The 27,606-nt window shown below is 36.5% G+C and overlaps 1 protein-coding gene across 1 annotated transcript in view; it reads left to right on the top strand.

Moving 5' to 3' along the window:
• The window catches only part of AKAP6 (A-kinase anchoring protein 6), a 290,842-nt gene that overhangs the window by 182,990 nt on the left and 80,246 nt on the right, over positions 1-27,606 (top strand). Inside the window, exons 9-10 of the mRNA XM_075151694.1 lie at positions 18,748-18,896; positions 24,719-24,839. Coding sequence (XP_075007795.1) covers positions 18,748-18,896; positions 24,719-24,839 — 270 coding nt within the window. The remainder of the gene's footprint in view (positions 1-18,747; positions 18,897-24,718; positions 24,840-27,606) is intronic.

Here is a 27,606-nt window from a genome sequence, read left to right as displayed (position 1 = left end):
TGACAGAATACAACCCATCCTTCATTTTCTAGGTTTAGCCTATTTTGCAAGAGCTGCTAGAACAATAGCACTTTAAAGACGTCACGGGGTGGGGGGGGGGGGAAGAAACCTTTAAAAATGTCATGAATCCAATGCACTTTATTCCCTGTATGTTTATAATTCGTGTTACTGGAAGTCCTGAAACACAACTGTTTACTGAAGAAAAACACTGCACTGAAGAAGGACATCATACCTACTACACTGACCAGTTTGAGAAGTCAATTTTCATATTTTAAAATTGATGGGTTTAGCAGATTTGGAAGTTGCTTATTTATAATGCTTTATGACGGGTGTGTTTTTACTATGTTAGGACTCTTTTAAGCTGTTCATTTTTAAGAAGAGTCTGAACAAGTTTACAAAAGGAAACTCAGAAATGGTGGCACAGAGGAATGAAGAACTGATATTAATATGGTAGAATTTCTGGGCCAGCTATTCCCAACTTTTAGTTTGGTATTAAAAGGGAAGCATGTCTATTTTAAATTTGTGGTATCAGGACTAATGAAGAGTATAGTGTTTGTAAAATCCATCACCCTAACTTCAGGCTCATGTAGGTAGTACAGCCAGCTGTGAAAGCAATCAGAAACTCTTTGTCACCCAAACCCAACAACATTTGCAGAAGATTACTGCAATCAAAATTGAAGTTTCTCATTGTATTCTTCTATTCTCCCCATGACCCAACAATAAGGAGGATTCCCCTGAGACAACGAAAGAGTGATAGGTAGAGCCAACTATTTCATTATGTTGCCGTGATGGCCTGAGGATGATTTTCTGATGGAGCTATAGAGGAGCTGGCCTTTTGCAGAGTTATTGAATGTTCTACAGAGGAACAGGGGTTTCTGTGGCTCCTTGATCATTGTGTGGTCACCACCCATGGGTTCTCCACCTCAGGATGAGACTACCTTGATTCTCAAGATGCTGCTTAGAATTTTTTTAAGCACTTTCTTTACATATTTTATTCTTGTTTCTTTGTTACTTCCCATGGGAAGAAAATATGTAGTTAGATGCTCCCTCTGTAAGTTTGCAGATGACACCAAATTGGGCGGGAGTGTTGATCTGCTCGAGGATAGGAAGGCTCTGCAGAGGGACCTGGACAGGCTGGATCAATGAGCCGAGGTCAATTGTATGAGGTTTAACAAGGCCAAGTGCCGGGTCCTGCACTTGGGTCACAACAACCCCAGGCAACGCTACAGGCTTGGGGCAGAGTGGCTGGAAAGCTGCCCAGAGGAAAAGGACCTGGGGGTGCTGGTTGACAGCCGGCTGAACATGAGCCGGCAGTGTGCGCAGGTGGCCAAGAAAGCCAAGAGCATCCTGGCCTGTATCAGAACTAGGGTGGCCAGCAGGAGTAGGGAGGTGATCGTGCCCCTGTACTCGGCACTGGTGAGGCCGCACCTCGAATCCTGTGTTCAGTTTTGGGCCCCTCACTACAAGAAGGACATGGAGGTGCTGGAGCGTGTCCAGAGAAGGGCAACGAAGCTGGTGAAGGATCTGGAGAACCTTCATGGGAGCGGCTGAGGGAACTGGGGTTGTTTAGTCTGAAGAAGAGGAGGCTGAGGGGAGACCTTATCACACTCTACGTCTACCTGAAAGAAGGTTGTAGCGAGGTGGGTGTTGGTCTCTTCTCCCAAGTAACTAGCGATAGGACAAGAGGAAATGGCCTCAAGTTGTGCCAAGGGAGGTTTAGATTGGACATTAGGAGAAATTTCTTTACTGAAAGAGTGGTCAGGCCTTGGAACAGGCTGCCCAGGGAAGTGGTTGAGTCACCATCCTTGGAAGCATCTAAAAGACATGTAGATGTGGCGCTTAGGAACATGGTTTAGTGGGCATGGTGGTGTTGGCTTGATGACGGTTGGACTCGATGATCTTAGATGTCTTTTCCAACCTTAATGATTCTATGATTCTATAATTCTAAATTCAACCAAGTAAATAAGACAAAAAAATATTTTTGTGGATTCATTGAGTATTACATATAAATCTGAATATGCACAGACCTCAGAGAACTCTGTATTGTGAAAATCACTGTTTTAAAAGTGTTGCCACATTGTTTTACAGAAAACAATAGTCTCCTTATCTCTATGGGTTACTCAGATGCAAGTCAGGACAGATTTTGACTATTTATGTTGGTTTCAGTCTAGCTGTGGTTTTGCAGGATATAAAATATGGTGAATTCAACAGCATTCCATGAAAAGCACTCAGCAAAGCATTCTTTTAGCTGTAATGCTCTTTTAATTTCAGGGAGTACTGTCAAAATTCCACAATATGTCCTGCAGAATCCCACAAAATCTGGCAAATTGCACAAAACAGATCTAGCTTTTTTTTTTTGCTAGAAGCATTGTAGATTCATTGTCTGGAAAGCCTTACATTTGGGGGGGGGGAGGGAGGGGGGATGTGTGTTACAAATATGAAACACAATGTAAGTTTTACTCCCATGGAGAAAAGGTGCTTAAAATTGATTAAGTTAATCTTTTCAGTTTTAAAGCATTTTTTTTGATCTTCATGTTTCTTCCACGAATGTTCTTTCCCGTTTAACAAAAAGAAACAAACAGAACCCTGATGTGATATTGATGTGGTACTTCTAGGAACTTTAGAAAGGACATACTCTTTTCTCTGCACATGTACATGCTGTCTTTGAGATCTGCAGATATTTGGATGCAATATGAATAAAGTATATAGTCCTTTAAGATTGTCCATTCCTTTCACTGCCAAATGCAGTGGAGGTTCAGAACATGCAGAAATTGTAGAAACAGATCTAGGTTTCAACTGACTGTACTATTCAAGCCAACACATCCAGCATCATCTTATGAGAATTGTATAACAATAATTAATACACATTCCACCTCTACATATTGAGAAAAGAAGCACAGGAAATGTAAAAGTGAGTGGATCAGAAATCTTCTTTCTGGTAATAATAAGGTTGTAGAAATGGAACTTGCCATATTTAAAGCAAAGCTGTCAGGATCATATGGGTAAATGCATAACAGAAGGGAAGGATTAGGAAGATGAAGTTATCTTTGCATTGTTTGGAAATGTATTTTGAAATATATTGATGTTAAATTTTATTTAAAGAAGGATTTTTAAGCTGTAGCTCTGCACCATTTAATTTCACAGGCTTGGATGGAGTTCCTTATGTTAGATATGTCTGGGAACATACTATGCTTCTAAATAAGAATTTTAACTTCAGATGCAAAATAAAACAGTCCAGAGTTATAAAGACCTTGTCTCTATGAGAGAAATATTCCTGTATTTGGTTTGAAAGCATGAGTGTAACTGCACTTGTTCAAGTTCTCTTGCTTATAGAGCTTGTACAACTGTACATGGGACCTGCTTCACAGAAAGGCTGATCTTTAACCAGCTCAGTTATATCACTACAGCTCCTCAATGACTTGAACTCCCAGAGGTGATAACGCTCAGCAGTGGGCTTTGTGACACAGTAGGATAAAAAGTTTTGGAGGAACAGGGTAGTTCTTGAGGATGTTTTTCAAGGCTCTGAGCAAACTCAAGAAGACATTCAGTTCATGTTTGCAAACGTGTGTTTGCAGTCATAGGCTTACTTACTCTGGGGAGCAGCATGATGTTAAAATGTTATGTGTTAAAACAAGCATGACGGGAAACAAAGCTAGTACTGTTGACAGGGCATTTATTTTTAAAATGCCAGCTCTGGAAAATACTGTCTTGGACTCTGCCGTAGGATTAGCAGTGAGCAGTGGATCTGATTACAACTGAATTGTTTTCATTTATAACGCAACTATTTAAATGCACACACACATACATATAATATACATATTTATAGATTTTAGACAGAAGTTTGTAAGTATTATGTGAGCTTTCTTCATATTTTAGATATTCTTAAGAAATCTTTCCCACCATTTTAAATGTTCAGTTAAACAAGGATGTACATTTTATATGTATATTTCTCTTTTTAAAATATCTTGGTGTATTTAAAGAAAAAAAGAATTTATATGTTGTATGATTTACAGTCTTGGAAAAAAATAACATAGTCATAACTTTGCAGTTTTTGTGATGCATGAAGATCAGATTTTTTAATGTTGGTTAATGCTTTACTAATTAAAGTGTGCATGTTAATTAAAGCAGAGGCTAATGTTAATTACCTATATTAATGGAATCTCATGTAGCACCTGCCTGAAGCAATGGGTTCAATTTTCAAAATATCTCAATTAAGGCTGAAACTTTTGATTTGCATCTAGTAGGGTTTCAATTAACTGCATTGCAAACTTAAATAACACACTTAAAGGGATAATATCACCAATCACATGCAGCACAGTGGAATTGGTCGGTTCAATTATTGACTACGGCTATGAGAGCTTTCACAGTTGGTAGGTAAGTGCTATGGTATTGGCAAGTGATTATTGTCTAGGGCTGTCATCGCTTCTGTGGCTGTTGTAAGAGAGATGTTAAATTGCTGTACTTGGGTCTTACTGCAATTCCATTGTTGAGGGAGACAAAAATAGAATGATGTTTGCTCACATCCAGCATTTAATGGTGAAGATTCAGCTTGTTCCTCTGAAATAAATGACCACTGTTCCATGACATGGTAAGGCATTTTATCAAATGGGAAAGCAGCATTTGTGATAAAGTGCTCAATGTTGCAGTATACTTCTCAGCCAAGCCAAGAGATGTGATTGTATTCCCAATCTCTGTTTCAGCCACCACAGCATTACGTGTTGACATAGGAGCTTTTAATGAGCAGCTTCAGGAAGCGATTAACAAAGCACTAGAAATAGATGCAATCATGCTGATTGGAAATTCTACCTAAGCTCCATAAACAAGACCGTAATGTCCTGCTACCATACAACTTTCTATGGTAATTATTCCTGACAGCTCCAAGACTTGAACTTTTAATCTGAGCCTACTCCAATAAGACATTGATGGTTCAGTTATAATGAAAGCGAGATCCAAAAAAAGCATGCTAACTTTTGTTGGTTTGGACACACAGTTGAAAAATGGATGTAGGGTTCTGTGGTAGCATCCAAATTTTGTTCGTACATGTAATGCAAAAGTATCTCCAAGCGTAATTCCTATGTGGCCTCTGTGGAAACAGACCACTAGAAAGTCACTTTTCAACCATGTTCAGCAAAGAGAACCTGGAGCATCAAGGTTATCCTGTGGCTATATTATCAGGATCTCTCACCTTTACCTAGATATTTTCTTGCTAAAAATGTGCTTAGGCCTTAGAGCATCCCACTACACTGGGTGTTGACTATCCGTATAATAGATTGCCTGTGCCTACTAATAAAAGCTGTAATATTCTATTGTAACACTCAGGCTTAATGCCTCCATTTTAATTAATGCTATGACAAAAGCAAAAAATCTTCGCAGCATCAATCAATCTGTTTAAAGAATTCGTGAGATTAGAATAAAAACCTTTTACCAAACTGCATTTAAAATATTTGTTTTAAAATATTGTAATGACCCTTGACATATGAGTTATCAGTATGTGACCTCTCTTGGGTCTAGTTTAATCAGTGAGTAATGATTTTTGTTGCTATTTTCACCTCTAAGGAGCCTGTGTCCCACGTCATGTTGTAAGGTCATTAGATGGTTTAAAACTCACACTTTTTTTGTCTCTGGAAACAGATTAAGGTCTATCATAATCTGAGGGCCCAGAATCCCCACAAAGTAATTCTCGACTTCTTTAACAGTATGATGTTTTTTACATGTACTCTATGGTGACAAAGTAGTCTCTTATTTATGGTTACTGGAAATATGCATCTTTAATTAAAAGATTTCCCTTGACAGATAATTTTTGTAGTAATTGAACTTCAGATTCCTTGAGCCAATATGCATCTTATTTTAGCTGCAGAAAAGTCACATCTTCATGGGGCAGGTGTTAAACTAAATGATGCAGCAGGTATGCATACTATACTGTGATATGTTGTCATCTCAGTTATACTTCCTAATATTGTTTGAAGGAAAAAGATTAAATTACGCAATTGTATAGTCACATGAATATTTGTTACACACACTTGTCATCTTTGAACATCTACATCTTGAGAGGGGTGATTTTGCTATTCTCAGTCTGCTTTGGACCTGTCTCCTTTTCCTTGTGAAATTAAAATGTTTGTTCATATCCATTTAAATATCTGTCTAAACTTAAGTAAAAATAGCCACGTCTCCTGTTTGTTGGACTCTTGGTAGCACAGAATACTTTAATGATAAATCTTGTATTAATTTGGCAATTTTAACTACATTCTAAATGAGGAATAATACAGCACCAAACAGGCAGTATCTTGTGTAATGGTCATGTCTTTGATGAAAATCTGTTGAAATCATTGTATTTACAAGATTACTGAGTATAGGTCTCTCTGGGTATTAGTGGGCCCAAAGGCACTTAGCCAATTAAGGCTATTGGAAAAAATGAAAGTAATCCAACCTGAAGCTTTCTGAAAGGAATCTTTAACACCATTTACTTCTCTTGCTGTATAGGGACTGTAACATAGCACTTTCAATATCTTGGATATACTTGGTTTCGTTTTATTTAGCTGGGGTGTTTTTCTTAGGTCTGAGAGAGAGAAAAAAGTTTAATTCATTGTTCAAATTACAAAATAATATTATATAAAAAGCATTCTGAACAAGTGATTCTACGGTATCATTTTATTAGGGAACAAGGAAGAAGGCGGCCATGCAAATGTGGATGGATTTTTCTCAATGGTGATTTGAAAGGGACACCTGTAAAGTTCTTATTCTTACATTTTGGCATATGTACTCCTGGAATGTATGCTTTATGAGTAAGTCAAGACTTAGGTTCTTTAGCCAAATGAGCTGCACAGGTTTGGGCCTGGAGTCATGACAAGTTTGTAACGGAGGTCTTGGGGAAGAGTAAAACTACAAGTACACAGAAGTACATAGAATGCAGCCTGTTATACTGTGGCATTTTCAACAAAAATGGAAGGAGCAAATGGATTGAGTCCCATTAGATAGTCATGGGCTATATATTTTTTAAAGGGTTCACATAAGACCCAATTGTGCAGTCTTTACTCTGGCAAAATTCCCTTTTATACTGTGAAAAGCTTTCCTAAATTTCCTAAAGAATTTGAGTACTTGATATTGGCTTTTCTTTTAAAGTTATTTTTGGAGCTTTGACACACATAACATAGATGTGAATCAAAATCTACCTTAAAGTGCTGAGATAAAAGGTTTCAACTAAATTTTGTCTTGGTAATGCAATAAAGTGTTATCACATTAGAATCCTTGTCAAAGTAAGGTGTCTAACATGGTTCTGAAAAGGCAGCATTCATGAAAAAAAAAAGTTTTTATTGTTAGAAAAGAGATGTCACTTTTGTTATATTTTAGGGCTTTAATTGTTCTGTTACTTTGTCTTAGCCTTGAACAGTCTCTCTACATGAGTGGATCATACCTTAATATTTTATGTGTATTATAAACTGAGGTTTTTAAAACTAATTTTATATCACATCTGTTTTTACTGCATGTTGCTGCATGTCTCTAGAGGCATACAGCATTTTTATTTTCAAGTAAATTTATATTAGTTACAGTCTCCAGCTGTTTTAGATATAGGATCATTTCCTGTTGGTACCGTTTCCAGGACAATTCCCTTTTTTTCTTCTCAGAAGAATGAGAAATTTAATTTAACAAAGACATCCTATAATTGCCTTTGTATCTAGCAAGGTATCTAGCAATCTAAATATTTTATTTTATTTAAAACATCTGTCTACATAATATCATATGACTATACAAGCCTATATCAGCCTTCTGAAAGACAGCTGCTGCCACTTTTATTTAATTTATAAGAGACCAACAAAATTGCTCTTTAAGATAAAGCCCGTCTGCCACTGAGTCATATATAAAAAAATTTTGCAAGATGAAAATTGCTTGCATTTACAGTTCTTGTTAAACTAATCTAGGTCGTTTTCAAATTTAGAAGCATCGTTTTTCCTTTTCCCTCTGCACCCTCCCCCCAATCACTATGGAAACATAGGACCTTTACATATACATTTTTTAGAAGCTCATTTTATTAAGTTTGAAGGTACGTTTCTTTTTAAGATGAAATGCAAACTAGAGTCACATCTTAATTGCTTGTTTGTGGGATCTCTTTATCTCCTGCTATCTTCATTTTCACAAACATTTGGTGCAAATTATACTGGTCAGAATTTGCATGCAGTTTTTCAGAAAATACATAGGGGAAGTGATAATGTCAATATAGATCTTAATCTGTTTTGAGTTACTAAGCTTTGTTTGCAATGATTGTAAACTGTTTCTTTGTACGAAGCAACTCATACTGAAAAGAAAATGTTTAATAGATAGTATCAATTTAGGCACAGCAGCTGTCCTAGAAAAATAGAGATAGGCATTCTACAGTATGTCTAAATAAGACAAGTTTACCTTTTCCAGGGAAGTAATCAAAATATTCCTTTTTGGAAAACTAAGCTTATGAAAGGAAAATGTTTATGGTTCCCTACTGGCACACAGTTATGATTGACAGAAAAAACTAACATGTATGCCACATGAGACATCTTGTTCAGGAACTTTCAGGAGGGTAGTAAATTGGTGTTGGCACAAACACAAAAAAATAAAATGACTTGATTCAGCAGTTTTCAATTCTAAATCCCCAGGCTCCAAGGAAAGAAGTAAATATTCATCAAATGATCAAAATTTATATTGATTTTTATTCTGCATTAGCAGCTCAAAGTCAAGATTCTTGACAGGGTGGATGTCGGTTTGAATGATTCTCTTTGAAATAAGGATACAGGCACTGGGTTGAGTGCTACTGTGCATTCCTGAACCATAGGAAAAGACTATTAGAACCCTAGGAAGCTAAATTTTTTAAAGAATAGTATAAAGGCATGCTTGTTCTGTACAGTTTTGATAACTAAATTGTTGTTATTAGTATGTAAAGTAATTCTTGTTGTTCCTGCTGTACTCCATCCTTTCCATTATCATCTAAGGACAACTTTTCTATAGTACTTCAAAGGGGAACGGTAGTTCACGTACTATAGTAACTGAGTTAATATCAGTACTTCCCAAAGTAAGTGTATTTTAGAGTGAAGTGCTAGTCTGGCAGAGCAAAGGAAGCAAAGATTGTATCTGCACATTATACATCTTTAATTCTGCAGTTTCTGCCAGGGAGTAAATAAAGATCTTGGGGGAAGGGGTGGGGGAAGGAGGATGGAAATCCAGGGGAAGAGAATGTGAGCATGAATGCAGCACTGAAACACAAATGTGATGACTGTGATTACCGAGCTGTGAGATTTAATGAGAAAGCCTGCATTAGAGTGAAGTGGAAAATCATAACCATCACCTCTAGTCTATAGGAGTATAATTGGATCTCAGCCCCCAGCAAAAAGTAAATAAATAAGTTAGTGACATTTTTAACAAACTTAAATATATTGAGAATAAAAGGGGAAGTTATCTCCATTACTGTATTGTTGCAGTATACTTGGGGGTTTTTAAGTATCTCAGCTTATATTAAAATGAGATTCATTGTCGTAAAACAGAAGAAGAGAATAGTAAGTGTGTGTTTCACGGGGGGGTTAGATAAAAAGCAATGTGAGGCAGAAATACTGTAACTATCAAAGTGTTAACAAATTTCCCAAATGTCCTACGTGCTTACAATTCAGCAAACATGTTTAACAGCATAGCTTTAAAATTTAATTTTACAAACATTATGGGTAATGCTTTAATAGTATGCAAATTGCAATGAAGTCAGCAGCGGCAAAGCTGACCTCTCAGCAATACAAATATTTTATGCTTAAAACAGTTATCTTTTTACAGTTCCCTGTACCTCAGTAGGTGTCAGGTGCTTCAAGAGGCTCCTCATCTGAGGATCATAAATAAACTCAAGGGAGCCTGTGCCTGCTTTTTATACATGGCCAGGCAGTTGGACAAATCAACATATTAAGCTCTATGTTTTGCTATTGCTACAATAATTACTAATGTTTTTACTAATAATATTTTTTAAAATTTCCTCAAAGTTATTTTTTGAATTTTCTGTTTCTGATTTTCCTCAAAACCCATACATATCTCTCTCACATATATATGGATAGGAAAAATAATGTACAGAGAAAAATACTTAGCCTGCATTTCTCTGGTGTTATTAAATAAATAAATTAAGGAACATGTAGTTTTTATCCTCCTTCATAGTCTGCCTATTCTTACTTAATCTTGCAGTGGAGACAGAGTCCTGTATTCATAGCTGCACAATTTTACATCCAATATCTAAAAAGTTGTTGAAAAAAAAATGTAATTTCTCCCTTAAGAGGAGAAAAAGTAGTCTTAATTTAAACAAAACAAAACAAACTACTTACATTGTGTAGTAAGAAAACATTCCCATCTCTAGGGGTAATATCACATCAAATAGACTATCTAGGCATGGAAAGAATCTCCTTCCATTTCAGAACAAGTCAAATAATCATTCAGTGAGAGTCTTCAGCATTCACTGAGGTACACTCAGTGTAGGAGTTTGGACTTGAAAATGTTTGACACTGTTGAGCTTCTCAAAATATTTGACTCAAAATATTGAATCAAAAGGAGACTTTAGCTCAAAACTTCTGCAATTTTGTGAGTTGGTATGCATAGGAAATTGTGGAACTAGTTGTTAAACATATATATATTTGTAATGATTAGGTTAATAAATATGAAACATTTCTCAAGCATATAAAAGTTTAAAATGGAGCTACTCAGAAAAAAAATCAAACTATTTATGCACTACTTAAAATATGTGACATGCTCACAAATGATGTAATATTACAGAAAAAAGATTTTTTTCTTTTTCTGTAATATGGTATCATCTTACTAGTCATTTCTACATTTTATGTAGGTTCCTTTCAGTATAAATAACAATTATATAAAAATCTCTGTTCATGAAAAGATATCAAAACATAAAACAGGAATACTATTACAGTATGGTAAAATTAATTAAAAGTCAATGTGTATTACCAAAGTAACTTCAGATTCATGCATTGCAAGTTTAAAGAAGTAATTAATTACCTTGTATTTACTTCCAAATGAGATTTTTCAGTATAATAAATTCAGATAAGTTTCTACAAATCAGTCATCAAGTTTCACTTCCTTGTAAGGCAGTACAGCTCCCAATGGTGAGAAGAGAGATTTCTCCAAAATATGCACAAAGTAGATCTCCGAGCAGAATTACAGGAAAAGGCCGTAACATTTTTATATTATCTCAGTCATGCCTTCCTGGGATGTGTTGGGTAGTTTTCCCTAGGAGGTATTGGTTTTGCAAGACCTACCTTCCCTCATTATTTTTGAATAGAAATGTACATGTCAATCTGCTGCAGAGATGGGGGAGGAGGAATGCGCACCATCACTCTGGAATTTCTCTTGCACACGTGTGCTGTCCTGAATTCGGAACCTTGGTACCTTTAACCTTAAGGACATGGCCATTTTGGATGCCCAGCCCTACAGATCGAGTTAGGTGCACTGTCTGTCCATGGGGTTTGGTACACAAGCCTTTTAGAGGAGCATGACTTTTAGAAATAGCAGTGCTGTGGATGATAGGCAGACTCTTTAACAATCTCTTTTTAAGCCACTTCATTGCTCTAAAAGTGCAAACAGAGGGAATGGTAGGAACAATCAGAACTGTGCAAATAGTGGAGGTTTTAATTAAGTAAGATTAAGTTTACAATTTTAGCACATTGAAGAAAGACTTTCTGTGTCTGACTAGTCTTTCCTCTTCCTGGCTACTCGGGGATCTTGAGGCTGGCCCAGAAAGGTATTCAGCCTTGTGTTTAAGTACAACATATCTGTGTTCTGACCTTCTATAACAAATTGCTTTCTCTGCCGCACAGGAAAGAAACCAAGGCAAAAGGTTGTGTAGATGAATTGCTACTTTAATAAGACAAATTCTTCTGGGTTGTAAGAATGGGACTGTTTGGGTTTACAGCTCTTGTGGCATGCAAAGAGGTGTCACTGAAGGAGCTGGAAGGCATGTGGCAGCTTTGATGAAATGCACTCTAACCATTACGTTGATGGGTTTGGCTGGATCTGCATCCTTGTTAATTTGTATACTCTGCCTAGTTTTAGCAAGCCCTACTCTGTCATCCCGGCCCTTTCTGTTGTCAGAGCAAGCCTGTTCTCCATCTGGCCCCTGATTATTACAAACCCTTCTTTTGCGTCCTGCCTGTCACACTCCCTGTTCTGCAGGCTGGAGATGCAGACTTGCAAGACAAGAAAAGTAGCAAAAGGTACTGGCCATTGTTCAATTCCCATTCTTACATGGGCTTTTTTTTTACCTCGCAATTTTGGGATGCTATTGTCAGAAACTATTCACAGTCTTGGATGTCTCTGGAGAGGTTAATCCTTTCATACTTCTCTTCAGTGCTTTTTGGTATTTCTGATATAGGGAACTTCTCTGGGTACACAGCTGAGATCTGTTTGATGCACAGGGCATGCCACGCTCTTGTGTTGTATTTAATGTTACACTGAACAGAACCAAAGACAGGGGGACAGTCAGGAATTAGACACCAGAGGTCCAGATTTTAAATTAACAGCATGATCAGGACACCTCCATGGATTTGGTCAGACAATGTTGCTGAGGCCACACTACTGATTGCATTTGCACTCCACAGTCCTGAAGTCACAGGTCATGTTCCTAATCTTTATAGCAAACCAAGCAAAAAACCTATGTATTTCTGAAAGCCAAGGGAAACCCTGCAAAAAGGTATTGCTGTTATTTACTGGCTTTTTTTTTTTCTTTTTTTCTTCCTGTTATTTCTGATGGCTCCGGGAACTGCCTGAAGTTCTGTCTTGCTATAACACAGCCCTACTCTATCAAAATTTCATTTTGTGGCTCCTGTGGACAGGCTTAAAATTCACTGTGCTGCTACTGCTGTTACTTAAACTCTACGATGAGTTTAAATACCTTGATAAGCAAGAATGTTGTTGCCTTGTAATTTTGCTCATTCTATGTGGAGGTTTCACATTGTTTTGAAGGGTTTAGTACACTGAAAAACAAAGTGATAAAGTTATTACCAATATAAAAGCATTTCTGAGATTTATGATGATAAAAACACTTTGCTAAGATTTTAACTGGTAACAAGCATGCCCTGATTAACAGAATTAATTTCCTGCATGATCAAAACACAGCATGTCCTTTGTAATAGGACTATCAAATGTTCAGCTCTCAGTAAACACATTTTATGATATAGGATTGTTTTTTAATCTCATTCAGTCCTGAAGAGAGTGTGCAAGATGAAGGATGGAAGAGACAGGGAAGCCAAAAACAGGAAGGGTAACAGACTAAGAAAGAAGTCAACTGCAGCACGGTCCCTGTTTTAATTATGCAGAAGGCGGGGAGGGGAAAGAGAAAAGAAAAAAAAAACAACAGAAGAGTTACCATCCTGCTTCAAGAACAAAAACAAATGCCTACACTTAGGGTAGAAGCAATACTTCCAAGAAGTCACGTAAGTCCAAGAAGCCTAACACTGCCACAAGTGGTGGACTTGATGATCTTAAAGGTCTTTTCCAACCTAAATGGTTCTATGATTCTATGATTCTGTTATGCAATACCATTTAAAATGCTGGGTCACTTCTTGGAAGTACTGCTTCTATCCTAAGTGTTTTCAGCAACAGAAGATCTGTTGGCTGGCTGTGGGGATGGAGTGGTGGATGAGCAAGTCTATCTGTATAGGGTCTTTGGTCAAACTCTTGCCTGCCAAAGAACTCTTTCTGTAAGCTACATCTCCATGGAAGATATTTTGAGCTGTGTACTCCTCAACATCATTTTATTCAGTAGCTGCATCTGTGACAGACCTAGGGTCTGTTTCATGTCTTAATAAAGCCTTCTCCACAACTTTGTAATGTGGAGAAACAGACAGAATATTGTGACAGAAAACAACAAAAAATGCTTGAGGGCACAGATATGACCACATAAATGCTACTGTGATCAACTTAATTCTGGTAAGGAATTACTCCCAATCTTATCTCTCGAGAAATTCACCAATTACAAAGATATAAAGACTGCCAAGCTAGGATGTGCATCCTTTTAGAACAGTGCAGCTGAGTTTGCACTTCTATAAAATACACCTATAGGTGAGCCTTCTAAGCCTACATGCTATGTAATGCCATCTAACCACCTCCTTGTGTGGTGGAAACTGGAATTTGTGCTTTAATTTAAGAGACAGTGTTTTTATCCAGCTTAAGTTCAACTAATGGCAGAGGAACTGAACTATGTCTGTATTGCATATGTAATTCTAGAGTAATTACAGTCTAGTGTGGCAGTGGTATAGCTTTTCTACAGCACTGTACAGAAAGGATAATGCAAGATAGGATACTTTCATAATTCAGATTCAATTGAATGTATTATAATTTGTTATTTAAAACACAGAATAATTTGCTTACAGTAACATCGTTCATAACAAAAGACTTGTGCTCCCTAGGAAACAGTGTCTGAAAATACTTTCCTTTCAACACCAATTCAGTGATATTTATTCTAGTACATTCCAATATAAAATTTTTTTACAACAGAACAACACTAGCGCTGAGTTCTCATCTTCAGTTTACATTAGTGTAAATTTTGAGTCTCTCATTTGACACTCTGTGTACAATATAACCTTTCAATCTCCTTCCTCCCACAGTAACAACTATTATCCCTTGTCTTGTCTTTCTCCACTTCAGAATAAGGTCATTTTAACATGTAGGTCTAACAAGAAATACAATGTATTTTCATTGATTTGTATTTTCACTGATTACCCCTTCGTGTTCTATAGTGATCTGTATAGTAAAGGACATTCTATGTTGTCATGCAAAGCCAGTCTTAAGCAACAGATTCTGTATCCTAGGCTCCCTCAGTTTATTTATTAGGTCTTGCTTTTTAGAAAATGAGCTGTCTGACAATAGCCTTGAAAATATTTACCATTATTAATCGATCACTAGAACTGAATATTTGGCAGTAGTATAGAATTTTTTCACTGTTTTTCCCCACAGACTACTGTTTTTTCATAGTCTTGTTCAGAGATTGGATCCTCCAGGCTCAGGAAAATGAGAGCATTTTGTCATTTGATTATTGGAAATATCTCCGTTTAATTTACAGTGGAATATTGTAAACTCATTCCATCCTGGTAGTACAGTGACTGTTAGAGAATCTGTACAAGTGTGTAACCAGACCACCACCAGCATCTTTATTGTCTTTTTACTGCAAAAAAATGGCCACTTAGAAGAGGACCATGAAGGAGAAGACAACTGCTGAGTATCATTCCTTGGCATTTTTTTCCATTATTTTGACTTGCTACATCCTCTGAAAAAAAGAAGAAACTTAATTCCACTTCTAAGATGGGGCACTAAGAGTAAACAAATGATTGCCTCCCACCCAATTTCTGTTACGTATATTTGCGATGATGCATATCTCAGTAGACTTTCTCAGGATTTGCTAGATATCCATGTCCATAGAAGTGTGTTTGTGATAGAGATTAAGTTCTTATAGTTGTGTTAAGTAACAAGAAAGCATATGTAGGGCAATCTGAAAATGCACACTTAAAATAAGCTAGAAGGTAAAGCAAGTAACTTTTCTATATTTGATTAGCAATTAATAAAGTTGTGACTTTATTCTACCAGAATACTGCAAAACTAGTCTTTCATTATCACTAAAGATTTTAAGTTGAAAATAAACTGCAGTAGATATATTGCGTCTCTGCTGTGTGCATCTCTGTCTAAATTGTGTGTTGTGCGTGTTAGTTCAGCTTCTGCCGAAGGTAGGGTTTTGAGACTTAAACTGATCAATACCTACTCAAGGTCTTCAAAGCCTCTTTGGATTTGCCGTTGATATCAGTAGAACAGGGACCAAAAAAAATGCCAAAGTACAACAGTGAGATAGATGAACTCATACAGGAAAGAAATCAGAGAAATCCATCTGAAACCCTACGGTGCCTGAGTTTGAGTTACTGTAAGTATTCGCAGTAGTTGGAGACAGAAATTGGGTTTAAAAATAAAAATAGTTGTTTTATAGAGGGATCATATTTACGAGGTACAAGAACTGTGACACAATTGCTTGTATTCAGGATTCGTAGAGTATGATGTTGATGGAGTTCATAATCCTCAGTACAAGAGGGCCTTACAGCTGTGAGGAAGAAATAGTGGATTCTCATTCATCCCTCTCCATATAGTTACTTACCCTTGCCATCCTGTTTTTCCTTTCCCACACTATTCTATTTCATCCTCCTTTTTCTTCTCCCATTTTCCATATACATTAATGATTTACCTATTTACAAATATTTTTGCAAGTGAACAGAGACTGAGAGATCTGTGAAAAACTGCTTTCTTTATTTTTCCCATTTCTTATTTCAAAATACAGAGGAAATTATAGGGAGGGGAATTAGACAATGCCAAAAAAAAAGTGTATCTCAAGTATTGGGATAGTTGTGCAAGTTGAGAAATAGCATGTGTTCATATAGTTCAGAGCTGAGTTTTAATTCGTATGTGTGAAGTTCCAGAGTTTAGGCTACGTGTGAATTCCCTCTTTTGGAGTACTGGGGCAGGGGAGGTGGGGAGGAGAGGGTTGTATACATAATTCCAACAACCAAAAAAGCCAAAAAAAATCCAACATCCAAAAAAAACCCCCCCAAACCACCCCAAAAACCTCCCCAAACCTAGAGGAAAAAAGCAGGAATTACTTATCTTTATTTCCAAACCCATCCTGAAAATCAGGGAAATTATTTGCTTAAAGTTTTCCACAAGATTTCACCTCACGGAAGATTTTAATTGATAATGTAATTATTTTAGAAAGTTACTGGTCACTCACAACAGGGCTTTAGACTGAAAGTGTCATGTCAACCATAACTAAAATAAAAACAACCAGTGAATAACTGCTTTCTGGTAAGAATAAATTAAAAGAAAAAATTCATAGCCTTATGTAGACAATACAAAATAGTTAGCTGGAAGATTATCCTTACTGGTGAAGAATCCTTCAAAAAAGAAATTTGATCAGGAACGCCTGTATTGTTTATCAACTTAAAGGAAAATATACTTGGGGGTGGAAGGGTAACAAGAAGGTGATGATGTTTGGTTTTTTGCTGCTTTTGTTCATTTCTGAGTTATATAAACAACAGTTTTAATTATAGTTTCTGAAAGAGCATGTTTTATAGCTCTCTCAAACCTTAATGTTTTATTCTAACTGGACAGTCCCAACTAGTTAGTCTTGTATTCAGGTAATGTTTCTTCATTGGTAACCCTGTGTGGGTTAATTTTCCACTATTTTAGACTACGTATGAAAGCCTTGTATTTCATTTATGTACACACTAAAAGACCTGCATAGTTTACTTGGAATTTTTACTTGGAAAGTTGCTAACATCTTTTGTCGTTTTTTTTTTTTAATTTCTCAAAAACACATTGGGGTTTACTGCCAAACATAACAACTCTCACTGTAAGAAGCAACAGAGAGAGAAAGCTGCAAATGTTTGAAAGAGAAATTTTAAAAGGAAATGGAATTTCCAAATCAGCTACATTATTACTCAGCAAAAATTGCACCAAGGCAAGGAATAAGCAAATATACGTAACTGTTATTACCACAAGCTTATAAAGAGGTTCCAACCTTCCCTCAGACTTTCCCTACTGACATTCTTCAGTGCCTATTTCCCTTCACTTGCCTGCATTTTTCCTAGATCTTGCAGATTTCCCTTCTCCTCTCTAGCCCTTTCTCTGCTTTCTCTTTACAGCTGCAGTTGTTCTATAGATTGGTAACTTGTGCTGTCAGCAGCCAAGCAAACTCTTCCCTTCCCTGCCTCCCACAGTAGAAAATGCAAGAGAGTACTTATACAAAATTTCCTCCATGCTTGTTGCATTTACTTGCCATAGCACCAAATAGTTCAGCAGGCGTTCCCCTCCTAATGGAAGTAAGAGTATGTAGTTACACAGAAGTAGCAGTTTTTGAAGCATTATCAGAATTTATAATGCGTTTTTCTGTCGGTGAGGCATATTAAAAGAAAACAATAGCATATTGGTCCCAAAGTGCTTTTGAACTTACTCTGCCCTCTGTTCCTTGTCCTGTTCCTAGGGGCAAGTGTGGCAAACAGCAGATTTCATCCTTTTATCATGTGGTTCTCTGAGCCCCAGAATCAAACTGATCGCCACAGCTGCAATAAATAAAGTGTCTATTCAATGAGTTATGATGCCAAATATTATTCAACATTCTTCTGGCCAGGCACAGAGTCTGATGGAAAACAGCACATCTCGCTTACTGCCTTTTTCCATGCAATTAAAATCGCTGAGTAATCAGCGGACGCCAGATATGGGAAAGCAGAATGTGAATAATGACAATTTGCTTGGTTTGTTTACACTTACTATTTAAAACAAAAATACCTATAGCAATATGGCTTTCATTAATTATGAAGCACAGGCAATGTGTTAACAATATCAGTCTTGAAGCCTGTAAGAAATGTAATTTTATGTATCTACCTGTTCTGTCATAGTGCGTGATTTCTAATATCTTTTTCATTCATGTCCAGACATTTATATGCAGCATTTGGATAGACATCTCATGGGATATATATAGCACATTCCTTGACAGAAACCTAAATAGTTCAGTTCTAACATTTGGGAATACACTGTACTTTTCTCTGACTTAAAGGTTCAGCCATTTTTACTATCACGCAAGGAGAAAAACGATGGTGTGAATCATTTGGTTAAAATTGTTGCAGTTCAAAAGTATTTGTTTTAAATGCATTCTTTCTGAATTTCTTTTTTTTAAAGTTGTGTTGTGTTTTTTTTCTCTTTGTTTTCTTTTTCTAGGCTGAGGTTCAGCTATGCTATCTGGAAGCACAAAGAGATGCTGTTGAACAGATGTCCTTAAAGCTGTACAGTGAGCAGTACAACAGTAGTAGCAAGCGAAAGGAAGAGTTTGCTGATATGTCAAAAGTTCACACAGTGGGAAGTAATGGGTAGGGAACTATTCTTTTTGTTGTTTTATTCTCACTGATCTGTATTTTTTTTTACATGATATACTTTTTCTTACTTCTAGTTAACCAGGATTTTTCTTCCTAGGCCAAGAGGCAGGGAAAAACTCGCTCTGTATATTTTTTTTTCAAATATGAATGCAAAAAATAATGGGTTCTGGATAATTTATCCAAATCATGGTTTGTTCATAGGACTACCTAATATTTCTCTAATAGCAATCCATTATTTTGATTTAAAAAAATGTAACGTGTGCTTTTGCTTCAGGCTTTTCTCCTCCAATGGCTTCATATCTTTTAATTTCTTAGCGTCTTCCAAGGAAGCATCTTTATAATGTATTAATATCTCTGCAAGACAATTATCTATAATCATTATTCTCCTAGTGACTAGGAAATATGAATGTGAAGCCATTCACTTATAGTTCACCAGTTCAAACATCCCAGTTTTGTACTTCTAGAAAGCTTTAATTTTAACTGTTTTCCCTTGACTTGGTCTTCTCAGTCTGTTTTTTAATAAATGTAAACACACATACCCATACACACACGTATATTATGTATGTAAGTGTATATATAAAAGCACTCTTTCTTAATAGTTTGAGCAAAGAATCTTGGACAAATTAATCATTGGATTATACTAAAATGAAATCTTGCTGCCCCTCCCTTTTTCACAACCAAGAAAACTTTTAGTTCTGGTTTAGGACTTTTTCTTGAAGGTCTTTTGAAAACTGTATCTTCCACCTGCTAGCTCCGCTAAATGAACATAAGAACATACCTGTGAGTTCATAATAGTGTGGGGGAAAAGCAGTCAAAGGAACCAACTAGTGCTCATTGTTTGGGTACACCCTCATCCTGATAGAAATTTTCTTGTAACCAGTAAATACAGTAGAACTTTTGCCTGCAGTTTCCTATGCAAGAAAAGTCATTGACCAAGGTGTTCATGAATTCTTTATCTCCAGAACTTCCTTTTCCAATTATTAACTCAATGTTGAGGTCTTGGAAACACAATTTTATTAAATTACCAACTGTAAAGATAAATAAGCCTTGTAAACATCCCCTCTTATTATACGGAAAGATGACTGTTTTAGAAAAGTTGATGTGGGCTAATTATGTAGGATTACTGAGATCTTGATTACACATGCAGAAATCTGTCAGATTCTCAAACACGCCAGTGCAGCTAATGCCAACCATAAAAATAATTTGTTCAGATTTCGTGTCTATATGTACATAAATGTGCACTGGGGGCTACACATTCAAAAACAGCTTCTAATTTTGCAGCCACAGTTGAATGTGAGCAAGACTTAATGTTGGAATTTTGTGTGGAATGTAAGACAGTAAGACATCAACAGGCATTTGATTTTATTGAGGATAGGGGATATAAAGCTTTAAGCCTCATGGAAAAATCCAGTCTGTAACTCTACATACCATATGTGTAAAGCAAATAGGCTCTTAAATGCACTTGTTTGCACTCATAAGTACATGCTTATTACTGGGAGTGGTAATCTACTAGTGTTCCCTACCTTTTCCGTGCTGTGGCCACCTCTCTGAGCCCTTATGGCCATCCCAGCCCTTAGAGGTCAACAATGGCTTAAGGGGCCAAAGGACCAGAAGGAGACAAATACAATACCATGTATTCAGCCATTATAGAAACTAGGGTGGCCTGAATTCAGATGGAACACTTCCAGTTGAACCAGTCTGAGGTATTGTATTGAACACAATGGAAATGCCTTTCAGCTATTTGAAAATACAGTTGATACATTTCCCTACTGCATAAAAACTGTGGACAAAAAAACTGTGGACAGAAATTCCACAGTAGGATGACCTAGCTAGAGACTGAGATCTCTACAGAGAAGGGGCCATTTGCATAACTGGAAAAATTAGGGTATCTATCCATTAGCTGTTGTGGAAGTTTGACCTAGGAGAAAGAGAGTTATTGTAGATGGAGAATTGTTTATATAGTGGGGGGAAAGATTTGGGAGGTGACTTTGTGTAGGAAATAGCTAAACTGAGATAGGTACGGTAGTATCTGCAGAATAGGGTGATGCTAGTGGGTGTGTAAGGAACAGGAGATTTCCTGCAGAACAGCACTCTTGTTAAAACAGCGATAGGGTTTACATGTATCTGCATGGAAATGGCTAAAGTGGCAATGAAAGAGAAGAGAATGAATATCCACTGCAGGAGAACACCAGCTAGCCAGGCAGCAAGAGGTAACCAAGAGTAGTTGAGAGCAGCTGCAAAATGTTATAGCAAATCTGGCTGGAAATATTGCATCCCCTCAAAACTGGGGAGGAGTAAATTTATACAGGTGCTATTGGGACATATGGATATGATATTTACAGCACCATTGCACAACATGAAAGCCAGATCCTGGGATCCTGTCATCACCTAGTATTGGGCCTTCATGGATGAGGCTTTGAGATAAATGCATTAGAGGGGGCTTCAAGTATGCACAGAATATAAGGCAATTTTAAAGCTGTTAAGGTCAGAACTCTGATTTCTCCTATATCATCCTAATAAAAACATGTGTATGGAAAGGAGTTCCAAAAAATGATGACCCAGAAACTTGGAATAACTTTTTGTCTGGCTGAATTTTTTTGGTAGGCATACCAGTGTGTTTACAGTACTTCTAAATACCATGTGAGTTATGCCATCAAAGAAATAATACAAACTGGAAGTGTGTGTTAAACATGGGGAAAAAGGCTGATGGAAATAGCTTCACATTCCTTTTTATTTATTAATGCCACAGACGAACTGGTTTTCTCATGAGAAAGGTGCTCATGAATTTTCATTCAAAATAATAAATTGATGTCCACATTTTAAGAAATATGTTTAGGGTTCAAGGGATTAGACATGCAACTCTGCATATCTGATTCCCTGTTTACCAAAATAAAATATACTTCTTAATGTCATTTTAGTTATTATGTAGCTAATGATTTTAGCTTATTAACCAACAAACCTATATTAAGGAAGCTATAGTTACCTGCCCTTTAACTAATATTATAGCATTCTTATTGGCAATGTTTGGGCACTTTTAATGGAGGAATATTTTTTTGTAATAAACAGAGGACATAATTTATTCTTTTTTTAGTGACTGGTGAATTTGGATAATCAACCAAAATTAGATCTTTTCTTTAGTTCTTGCATCTGTAACACACATCAGTATTTCAGAATTTATGCTTTCCCTGTTCTGCCTGTGGCAATATGAAAAAAAGATCTGCTAAGCCCAGAAAAAATAGATTCTGAATAAAAAAGAAATATTCAATATACCACAGAAATACTGACAGGTACATTTTAATCTTAACCTGTCACTGATCCTACAATTGCTGGATTTTCTGAATATCTTTTTAGCGGCTTAGTAACTTACATCCTCTTCCAAACAGTAATTTAATAGTAATCAGTAGATCCATCCATTTAGCTGTGAGGCATTCATTTTAAAAACAAAGCTTTTTTTTTTCTAATATCAGAGTTATTTTAGAACTATTAAAAATATTGCAATCAAATTTAAAAAAAATATTGATGATGCTTTGTGGGCTGACTTCACTATCTTTAGGCTCAGGCAAATAACTGCCATAGATAGTTTGCTTAAAAATGCTCCCAGATGACTTTATTTTACAGCAGAAAATGAAAAAAGAGAGTAGGCATAGCATGTAAATTATGGGGGGGGGGGGGAAATCCCCATTACATCTTGCATCCCTTCCTGGGCTTTTTCCAGTGAATCCTCTTTCTCTCACTCTTTGTTTTGGGTTGAGTTCCTGTTTAGAACTTTAGCTAGAAATCAAAATGTTCAGCTGTTTCCTAGCACTTATCTGGGTTTTATAAAGGTCAGGGAAAAGTGCTTTTGTGTGTCCTTAAAGAATCGATTCATTCTATTACACCAATAAATGGACCTATTTGGACTGTAACTAAGATGTGGTTCTATAGATGCAAAGCAGGTGTTTGGATTCAGCACATCTTCTGACCATTATAATGAAATCCCAGTCCACTTCCTGGTGCAGTTTCCAAAGGCATCCCATCCCATTCTGGCAGCAGCAGGTCATGAACGTTGGATGTAGGCTTTGTTTCCCATCATTATCATACCTTAGTTTAGATTTTTCACTGGTACAAACCGTCTAAGTCCAACTGAATCTGTACCGATTTATATGAGATGAAATCTAGCCTCTTACATCATAAAACATATGTTTTAATAACTGCCTGTCAGTTTTATGACTTTGGATAATATTTGGATAAGATGGAAGTGGAAAAAAAGGAGCAGTAGATACTGAAGATACAGAATGGTTATACTGCTTTCTGCGGAAGGAATAAAGATTCAGTATCACTGCAAATATACCATTCAAAATGGAGTTTGGTTTTATTTTAGTTTCAAAATGATATCTGAGTCAAATACCTCCTGAAACAGGAGAAAAGCCCTGAACTCCAAATGAAACTATTATATTTCAACAATAGTAACTTGCCCTTTTATGCTTGCTCTTCTTTATAATAGCATCATTGCTTAGCTTCTCAGGGCAGCAGGCAATTTTAAGTAAGTGCACCTCATAAATTATTGAGTAAAAGTATACTAAGTACAGTGGATTAAACTAGAGAGTTACTTCAGAAGCAGGAATCAACACTTGTGCATTATACAAGACTTCCTTTGTTGTCGACTCATTGAAAGTAATACCACAGAAGGCAAATGCTTTCTTCTCTCTTGCTTGCTTTCTTGCAGAAAGACAGTTCTACTTGTCACGACTTTATCTATAAGCTTTCAAAATTACCATGCATACGGTACTCTAGTTAATAACAATTGAAACTGCGATAGTATTAATAACATTAAAAACATGTTTAGTTTATCGTTTTTTCTGTTGAAATACTGCTAATTTTTTTAATGGGATTGCTAAAAAAGTTCTTAATAATTGGAAAAATTAGCTTTAGTGGAACATGCACTATTGTTTGATCAATATGGGGTTTTTTTGATACTACTGACAAGGCTTTTGTTAGTTCCAATTTTGCAAGTTTGAAGATCCCTTTTCAAGAGGTATCTTTTAGACGAATATGCAGTTTTTCAGCATGTACCTTCTGTCTTGTATCACTGTGTTTTAGAAGAATCTATGCTTTACTTATTCACTAGGCTTTCAATAGAGAATTACATTAATCCTTTTAAGCTCCTTATTCTAATGATTTATTTTGTTGAAAACCGTAGTGATCCTCCTTTGAATTTTAATGATTACTGGCTATTCAAGGATTCATTGTTTTGACTTCCTGTCCTTACCTTTGTTTCTTACATGTCTGTAGGGAACACCTGTCTAATACTGTATCTGGCCTTAGTTCTCACTGGCTTACCATATTCACTCAAGCCTATCTTAAGGCGTTAAGTTGAAATGCTAGCTACTCATCCATGAAAATAAATGTAGGATATTTACAGAGATAGGCAGATAGACAGCAGAGGGATGGCTGAATGGATTGAGTCATTTTTCAATGCAAATAATATTTTATATGAATTATATCAATATGATTGTTGCAAAGTTTGCTCAATATAAAGTCAGCACTTTAAAACCATTAAACAACAACATCTAGGGGGGATTTCTATTTCAAAATTTTTGAAGCAAATGCAGTATGCCAACAGTTGTCAGGATTTGGCATCAGCCTCTGAATTTAGGTCATGGCACTGGCTTAAATTGGATTTCAGTTTTCATTTTCATCCACTCTGTATAAATACAGAATGTCTCTTTAGAAATATAACTAGGAACATCATGAGTTTTCAAGAATATATTATTCTAATACAAGATTTTAACAACTACACAGTATTTATGCATAATACATTTTGTCCTTATCTACAGCCTTTTGGACTTTGATTCAGAATACCAGGAGCTCTGGGATTGGCTGATTGACATGGAATCCATTGTGATGGACAGCCATGACCTGATGATGTCAGAGGAGCAGCAGCAGCATCTTTACAAGGTTAGCGCTACCGTTACTGCCTTTACCTAGCTATAGAAGATCTGATTAGCTTGACAAGTCTTTCTCTCACAGGATATCGCTGCGTTCATTGTATGTATCATGGTGTCTATTAGAATTCCCTTCCCTGTCCCCAACCTCATTTCCATCCCCTGTGCGCTGACAGGCTGCACCGACATCATAATTGCAAGAAAGTTCCCTTTATCACATTCTATTTGGTGTAATTCTATAGAAGGACAAAGATTTGTCTTCAAGATGAATAGAAATAAATGAAACTGCATTAATAAATAGACTGAAACAAAATGAAGGAAAAAAATGAAATGGTAGCATTTAGCAAAATGTGTTTTGATTGGAGCTTTCAGCTGGATTTTTTATCCACCTTTCAGCCCTCTTCTGGGAAGAAAGAAATTTGCCTTGATTTTGGTTTTGCTGCTGCCAGGATACAGGACTCTTCCAATTTAATTTTTATTAGTTATACATAAAGCAGACATTGTCATGTTAAGTCATCACACTTGCTTGTGACTTCAGCAAAATGATTTTGAACTTACATATTGATTATAGGGTCTTCATCTAACATATATATATACACACACACACACATGGTTTCTCTTATTTGTCATAGCAGCCTTAGCCCAGAAGCTTTATCACTTCTTTTAGATAGACAGTACTTTTAAGAAGTTCCCGAAAACGTGTGATTTGATCCTAAAATTGATTCAGGCTTCACTATGTGTCTGAGAAGCTGTAGTCTACGGGTCTGCGGGGCGGTGGGGGAAAGAAAGGAGGGGCTTTCTACAGAAATACCAGGGTGCAGTAAATCTTCCTCATTTAGGCAATTTTTATTGGAGTAATTCTGACAGTTGTCATCCTTGAATTGCTTTGAGCATATGGCATATTTCAAAGAGCAGATTGTGAATCATAAAAAATAAAATTAATAACTAACCACAGAATCAGCAACAGTATAATGACAAGAAACAACTACCCTCTAGCTTTTTTTTATTTCTTATCGAATAAATGGTACATTCAAGGTCAAATAGAAGTTGTTTTCTTTCTTCTATGATTGCATGATTTGATAATTTCTTAAATACAATCTATTTTTTCTTGCTTTGCCATCCTAATTTCTTGATGGTCTTCTTGCGTTTTATTCTTTCTAATTTTAGTCCTTTTATTTAAAATACCCAGTGAGAAAGGGTTGTCACATGAGTTAAAACATGTTTGTAAATGGAAATATGGTTCAGGTCCAAACTATTTTAGGCTGCAAGTGAGTTTAATTCAGTGGCCTCCATTTCTTGCTTTGACAATCATTTCTTACTTTTGCTAATGTCTCTTTCCTAACTTTCTAAATACTTCATCAGACTTAATCATACATTAACAGCCCTGGCATGGCTAGGCTCAGAAATAAACAATGTCAGAAATGGGTAAAAAGTTTCTTGCGAATCTAAAATAAGGTGTTTTGGTAGTGCCTGTCCATATGAGACCAGCTTGTACCATGCCTAATCTAACCACTCGTTTTAGTCCTATACTAAAAAAATCAGTAAACATAAATTTTAAGGAAACAATCCATCCACCAATATGAAAAGGAACAAAGCTTAAGCAGCCAGCTTAAGTATTTTAGGTGCTATTTAGGATACTTCCCTTTCCGATATCCAAATGTAACCATTAAGAATAATTATAGATGGTAAGGCTGGTATAATAACGCATGGTGAGAAGAATGAAAGAAGGCGATAATTTAAGAATTGATTTGCAGTACAGTATGGCAACAAAATGAGGAATATTGTATATTCAAAATGGGAAGTAATACTCTCTTAATATTATGAAATTCTGTATTATGATAGGCATGACACTTCCGAAAGCAGAAAGTTTGTGCCAGAGAGAGTAGCTGAGTGCAGCACAGACAAACCAGCACTGCTTCCAAAGCACAGGCAGCTTATTTGCTCTGCAGTTTCCGCAGGGAGAGCATCTGCTAATTAATAGAGCCGCCATCTCAAAAGTACCTATCTGGTCACCGCAAAACCACTTGAAGAAGGGTAGAAACAGACTGCCTGCCCTCCCGCAGTGTATTTTTCTCTGCATATACATTTCTAGTGAAAGCAACAAGCAAATTGTTAAGGATTGAAGGAAAGACTTAACTAGAAATACGGAGTTTGGTTAAGAGATGACTAAGGAGTGTCCATAAAGCAGGAGGAGTACTTGCAGGTAATGTAAAAAGCTTGAGTGCATAACATTAAGATCTATTAGCCCTTCAGAAAAAAAAAAAACAGCCACCTCCCGAAGAAGTATTGAAAGCCCCATAATTTCAGTCATTTAAAAGTAGACAAAAGAAAACATTAGCAAATGTAATTGAGGGAACAATTCTGCACTAGCAAAGGAGATATCAGATAAATCACTAAGTCTTTATCATCCTTAATTTCAGAGATTCACGTAACAATAAATCATGCCCTCAGAAACGGTATTAATAGTTTTATAAAACTAGCCTAGTAAACCTCTCTTCTAATCAATAGTGACACCCTTTTTATTTGGAGGCTCTTATACAGTGTCATGGATGGTCTAGTGCTCACAGCTAAGGGGCGGGAACACAGTGAACACAGCCATTCCGGTCTGTAGGGAAGGAAATCTGTAAAGAGAAATTCAGGCAGCTATTATTATCAGAACTCCTCAATGATGTGGGGTGTTATGAAAACACAGATCTTGCTTCAGTCATTCTTTATCAGTTACAGCTTCAAATGTGAACCTGCTAATTGCACTCTCTGCATTTTGGTGGATCTCCTAAACC

Source organism: Calonectris borealis, chromosome 5 (assembly GCF_964195595.1).
Source record: "Calonectris borealis chromosome 5, bCalBor7.hap1.2, whole genome shotgun sequence".
Lineage (NCBI taxonomy): Eukaryota > Metazoa > Chordata > Aves > Procellariiformes > Procellariidae > Calonectris > Calonectris borealis.
Note: the sequence above shows the minus strand (reverse complement) of the source record. Positions and strands in the feature narration are given on the sequence as shown.